At 40.4% G+C, this 6317-nt stretch overlaps 1 protein-coding gene across 1 annotated transcript in view; it reads left to right on the top strand.

The window, feature by feature from the left end:
• The first annotated feature begins 3970 nt into the window (after nt 1-3970).
• The window catches only part of LOC101856404 (amino acid transporter AVT1D), a 6817-nt gene continuing 4470 nt past the window's right edge, over nt 3971-6317 (top strand). Inside the window, exons 1-3 of the mRNA XM_013091421.2 lie at nt 3971-4157; nt 5120-5238; nt 5883-6014. Of these exons, the coding sequence (XP_012946875.2) occupies nt 3997-4157; nt 5120-5238; nt 5883-6014 (412 nt within the window). The 5' untranslated portion in view covers nt 3971-3996. The remainder of the gene's footprint in view (nt 4158-5119; nt 5239-5882; nt 6015-6317) is intronic.

Raw genomic sequence — 6317 nt, 5'->3', positions numbered from 1 at the left:
CACCAAAATACATAAATGGATACATAGTCATTTACATAACATAGTATTGAACATGAATCTACTAACATAAAAAGGGTGTAATTAAATTAATTTGTCTTTAAAGATTTTTTAAATTTAGACTCAGATTTGGTCTATTTCAAGGGTTGAGGAAGAGAGTTCCAAACTGACGGAGCAAGGTGGGCGAACGATCTTTCAGCTAATTTTTTACCCTCTTTTCTAGGAACTCTTAAAAGATACTGATCGCCTGATCTTAGTGATCTAGATGGAACATAAATCTGGATGAGATCACTAAGATATGAAGGAGCTTTATTATTGACACATTTATGACATAATATTGCAATTTTATATGACATTCTAGCTGACACGGGAAGCCAATGCAACGTTCTTACCATGGGAGTAATGTGGTCTCTCTTCTTTTTCTTTAGTACAAGGCTAGCAGCATGATTTCGAAAACGTTGTAACTTGTGAAGAGTACCGTGGTATTTGGTAAGTTAGCTAGTAAAGCATTGCAATAATCGATGCGTGAAAACAAGAAAGATGACACGAGCGTTTTCAGCGACAGTTCATTCAAAAACATAGACATATGACCAATTCTACGCAATTCACAAAATACAATGGTACATAAATAATTGATATGATGTTCCATTGACAATTTTGAATCAAAATACACTCCCAGGTTTTTTGCTTTATTAGTAAAATGCAGTTTTTCATTTTCAGTACAAATATGATCAATGTCTACGGCGATATGGCTTTTCTTTGGGTTACATAAAAGAATTTCAGTTGGGTTTTTTTTCATTAAGCTGGAGCTTATTATCAACCAACCACTTTTTGATGTCATCAATGCACAAACCCAAGGTAGTAAGCAAGTTTTAACATCTGATGGTGGAACAGATTTATATAACAGTGTATCGTCAGCGTACCTGTGATAATTCATATTGTGCATTCTAAACACAGCTCCAAGCGGCTGTGTATATAACGTATACAAGATTGGACCCAATACTGAACCTTGAGGCATTCCAAAGTCTAGCTTAAAAATTGACGAAAGAGAGTCATGTACAACCACAGATTGTGTACGGCCATTCAGGTAGGACTTGAACCAGTCAAGAACCCTGCCAGACAGGCCAAACGTGTTGAACAATCGTTCAATAAGAATAGTGTGATCTATAGCGTCAAAGGCATCACTAAGATCAGGAAGAGAAAGAATTGATATTTTGTTCTCATTCGCCTCACACAAGAGGTCGTTATATAATTTCAATAGCGCAGTTTCTGTGTTATGAAATTGCCGATAGGCAGATTGATAGAATTCATATAAATTGTTTTCTTTTAAATGATTCTTCAATTGAACCAAAACAACTTTCTCCAAGATTTTTGATAAAAAGGGAAGGTTGGAGGCAGGTCTGAAATTCTTGAGCTCCTCCTGGGAAAGATTTGATTTTTTTTAGAAGGGGAATAACTAAAGCATGCTTAAAGAGTGATGGTACTGCTCCAGACTGAAGAGACTCATTAATGATGGAAGTTTTAAATCCAATGCATTATCAAGATGTGTGATGAGCAGTGGTGTTGGAATCGGATCAAGACTACATGCGTTATGGGGTGATGACATTATGATTGATCTTACATCTTCTTGTGTTACACGCTCAAATTCATAAAAGATTACCCCAGAAAATGTTTCGAAACATGGTAGTTTACGGGTAGTCATGTCAATTCTTTTTCCTAATCGTGGATATCTTGTCTCTGAAGTATTGACCAAAAACACCAGGAAGGTCACTTTTATGTACATTCGAGGGAAACTTGTTGCTGGCCGGATCTTTCTTACCAGACAACTGATTTGTTGTACAAAATAAAGCTTTAGAGGTGGTATATTCATTCATTTTTTCCGTTATAATACATACATTTGGCAGATGTTATTAACGATTTCACTTTGTTGTTACAGTGTCTATAAATGTCCTCATGAATTTTCAGCTTTGTTGATCTCCAGCGTCTTTCAGCTCGTCTACGTTTCATTTTTAGATTGTTTAATTTCCAAAGTCATCCACGGGGCAGAAGGTCGATCAGTCACTGTTCTGGATTTGACTGGTGTATGTTTGTTGAGTAGTTCACACATCTTAGTGTTGAAAATGTCTACCTTTTCAGAGGTTGAACCGTGTATGAATTTTAGAAGCTGGCGAATGTCCAAACTTTTCATTATCAATGTCCATTTTCCGGGTTGTTATTTTGCGTTGTCTCAGTTTGGGATTCCCAATACGAGTTATTTCAAAGGACACCACGTAGTGATCAGAAATGCATTTGTTCTTTACTTGAATTTCACCAATTTTATTGACACTGTCCGTAATCACCCAATCTAATGTGGGTTTTAAAATGTGAGCGGCGACATCAATGTGTTGATAGAGGCCACACGTGTCTAGAATAGATTTGGTAGATTTATAGGCTGTGTCTTCTTGGTGGTATGCAGGTCTAGTAAATCCTGGAATTCAATAATGAAATCTTTAATTTTCAGTTTGTATTTCCTGCTTGGAGGTGATCGATAGACACAGACAAAAATGGCGGGACACCCTTTGATATGTAGACTGATCTCACAACATTCGAACGTTTTAAAGGAGGGTATTTTCTGTGGAGTGATGTTTAGAGATCTTTTATACATTACGCATATCCCTCCCCCCACCATTTCTTGGGACGTAGATGGACTTGTATCCCGGTGGAGTTAGGCCGGCTATAATAATTTCATCTCCGACGTTTCGCAACCATGACTCCGTAAAAAATGCGATATCGGAGTTGGACTCAAGTATTAAATCATTGAGTAAGACGGTCTTTTTTTTAGGTTGACTGTGTGTTCAGTAGAATAATTTTAAGATTACTTGACAATTCAGTTACGGTGTTTTTTTGTGTGTCAACGGCAATTAAGTTCATGAGAGTAATGACGCTTCGAGGTTCATTTAAACCAACACACCTATTCCCTGTGACAACAATGATTGGTCTTTATTTTCTTCTACCTCCTCGTTTCCCCCTCTTGTATTTTTTAACTTTGCTGGCTGAGTCTTTAGATCTTTCAAGGCCAAGCTGAGACAAGCAAACGGCCGTTTCATATGAAATGTCATGTGTCTTTTTGTTTACAGACAAAAACTGGTCTCTAGTGTAGCACACCTTTGTAGATCCCGCACGGGGACTCACAATACACACCAGACTCACAACTTGACAGTGTTCACGTGAATTATTCAGAAAAATGTTGGCATAGCTATTAACATTATAAACGGGGTGGGGTTGGGTGGCGAACACGGCTTTCCACACAATACTGTAAATGTTGAAAATGGGCAAAGCCAAGGATAGAACTTCCATAACGAAATATTTTTTTTGAAAATAGTTGGTAATTTGCGATGAAGCACTGATAAAAATAACACAAAAAGCACAAATGTTTCTTATTTATCCTGTAAGCCAACTTGAAAAGCCACAATCCATCCACAAGATACGAAACAGACACAAACATTACAGAGCAGGAAAAAACGCAGCCTGTCAGGCGCGGACCACCTACATAAAAAAACCCATTCCATATAATCAGTCTGTTTTTTAGTTCATCCAATTTTTCACTAAGACAGTACAATTTTTAATAAGGTGGACAAACAGAGAGAATAAGATACATTTAAATCTTCGTACACGCAAGCATAAACACACAAACAAACACACACCCGCACATACACACACAAACACACACACACACACACACACACACACACACACATACACACACACACACAAACACACACACATAAATAAATGAACTTATCTTTGTGTGAGTGTGTGAGTGTGTGTGAGTGTGTGTGTGTTTGTGTGTGTGTATGTGTGTGTGTGTGTGTGTGTGTGTGTGTGTGTGTGTGTGTGTGTGTGTGTGTGTGGCATTAATCCCATTATCATTGTCACTGTTCTTGTCATTATCATTATCTTTAATTGGTTTGTCCCTGTGTGTGACTCAGAATCTTGGTGTCGTTCTGCGTCAACTTCACAATGCTGGGCAGCACCATAGTGTTCCTCATACTGGCCTCCCAGAACATCCAGGGAGTACTGGCTAACCTTTGTGGCGTCAACGTGTCCTTCTGCTACCTGCAGATCCTTGTGGCTGTTGTTTTGTGTCCAGTTGCCTGGTTAGGAACACCCAAGGACTTCTGGTCAGTTCCTGGATATGGTGATTTGGGGGGGGGGTGAGGGGTGTGTTGAATTTTAAAGAGAGGGTGTGGGTGGGTGTGTGGATATTATTGAGAGGCCAAATGATGGGTTGGTCGCGGGAAGGATAACATTGAGAGGAAAGAGGTGAGGGGGGGGGAACGCTTTTGAGATGGATAAAGTTGTGAGGAGGAAGGTGGGTGGGTTTGGGGGGGGGGGGGGTGATTTCGTTCTGAGTGTGTGTGTGTGTGTGTGTGTGTGTGTGTGTGTGTGTGTGTGTGTGTGTGTGTGGGTGTGGGTGGGTGTGGGTGTGTGTGGGTGGGTGGGTGGCGGGGGAGGGGAGGTGGAGATGGCTTCAGATGTGATCAGACTTTTTTTTAGTTGTTGTTTTACAGTGTGTTGGGCGGGAGGGAATGGGACAATGTGTTGCTTGCTAATTCATTTTTAAGATGATCCCAGTGACAGACATACAGAAAGACAGAAATACAGATAGGAAGATAGACAGACCGACAAGCAGGCAGGCAGGCAGGCAGGCAGGCAGGCAGAAAAGTCTGGAGACCCCCCCCCCTCCAAATATTTTTACATTTGGTTGGGGAAAGATATCTAAAAAATGGCCATTTAAGTTTTTGCAAATCAGTTTGTGGTTATGTGTCTATGAAATCGAACCCTTTCCCTGTCCGACAAGTCACACATTTAAACGTTCAACACGTTACTCTGACTCATTATAGCGGAGATTCAAATCTGTCTATTAGATGTGCGGTCTGAAAAATCCTGAATTTTGCCAAACTGACATGAAAAGTATCATAATTTCATCGGGCACAAACTTGACGTGGTACGCAAGAATTAATGACAGTTTTTAAATCAGCGACCCCAAACTACCTACGAGCAAGTCTTAAAACTTATGCCACAAAATGTGTGTTGACCAGACGAACGTGTAACCAGTCTCGAACCCCCACCTTTTGTGCAGGCCTGTGGCTGTTGGAGCAGCGAGCGCCACCAGTTTCGCCTGCGTCATTCTGGTAGCCGCCATGCTTGAAGAATACATGGGAGAGGTCAGGGACATTCCAGTGGTACACAAGAACCCAGGTATTGTAAACGACACGGTGCTTGTGTTTTTAGCATTAAGTCCGTTTGTGTGTGTGGTGTACCTTATTTGTTAGAGTTGCCTGTTTATCTATAACTAGCTTGGGCTGTATTTGTTTTGTAGTTTTACTTAACTGTTTATTTGACTGATTATTTATTAGAGCTGTGTTTTCGTTAGGTAACTGCTCGCGTGAGTAGTTTTTTGTGGTTTGTTTGTTTGTGTGTCTGTGTTTCTCTGTGTGTGTAAGTATGTATGTGTGTGTGTGTATGTGTGTGTGTGTGTGTGTGTGTGTGTGTGTGTGTGTGTGTGTGTGTGTGTGTGTGTGTGTGTCCAAATGTGTATGTTTGTGAGTACGAATGTATCTCCTGCTTTGTGGATGTCTGTGTGTATTATTTAGCATATTGGTGTTTTTCTGCCAGAATTTCCCTCTGCTGAGTGTAAGTATGTAAGTGTCTGAGTGCGAGGTTGGGGGGGGGGATACATGTCTATATCATATGTGTGTGTGTGTGTGTGTGTGTGTGTGTGTGTGTGTGTGTGTTTGTATTTGTGTGTGTGTACGCAGGCGCGCGCGCAAAGATGCTTTCCCAGCTTTTTTACCTATTTACTACGACCCTCCCTCCCCTTTTTTCTATGCCCACTCCCCCAGTTTTGATTGACCTCTTCCCCTCCATGGGTATCGTCATGTTCGCCTATGGAGGACACCCTGTCTTTCCAACATTCCAAGCTGACATGAAAGTGCCTGGTGACTTTCCAAAGGCTGTAATCTACGCTTACATAGGTGAGCACATTCTGTAATATATGTAGCCTACACACACTGGAGTGTAAACAGCACATGTGTATTTCTCCTTTCTCATGCCAGACACTCTTAAAAGACCTAGATTTGTATTGTCACACACCTATTAAGATCATTGCAAAAGACAGTTTTTGGCGGTTTGGAGGTTTTGGTTCTGAAATGAAGAGCAGAGCCAACTTGGTAATATTATAATCTACATGGGCAAAAGAATAATCAGATATAAAATCAATCGATGTTCGAAAGAGACAGTTTTTTTTTGTCTTCTAGTGAAAATATTGTGTAAAGCGC

This window comes from Aplysia californica, unplaced genomic scaffold (genome assembly GCF_000002075.1).
Source record: "Aplysia californica isolate F4 #8 unplaced genomic scaffold, AplCal3.0 scaffold00036, whole genome shotgun sequence".
In the NCBI taxonomy this organism is placed as follows: Eukaryota; Metazoa; Mollusca; class Gastropoda; order Aplysiida; family Aplysiidae; genus Aplysia; species Aplysia californica.
The sequence above is the reverse complement of the archived record's forward strand: the minus strand, read 5'-3'. Positions and strand labels throughout refer to the sequence as shown.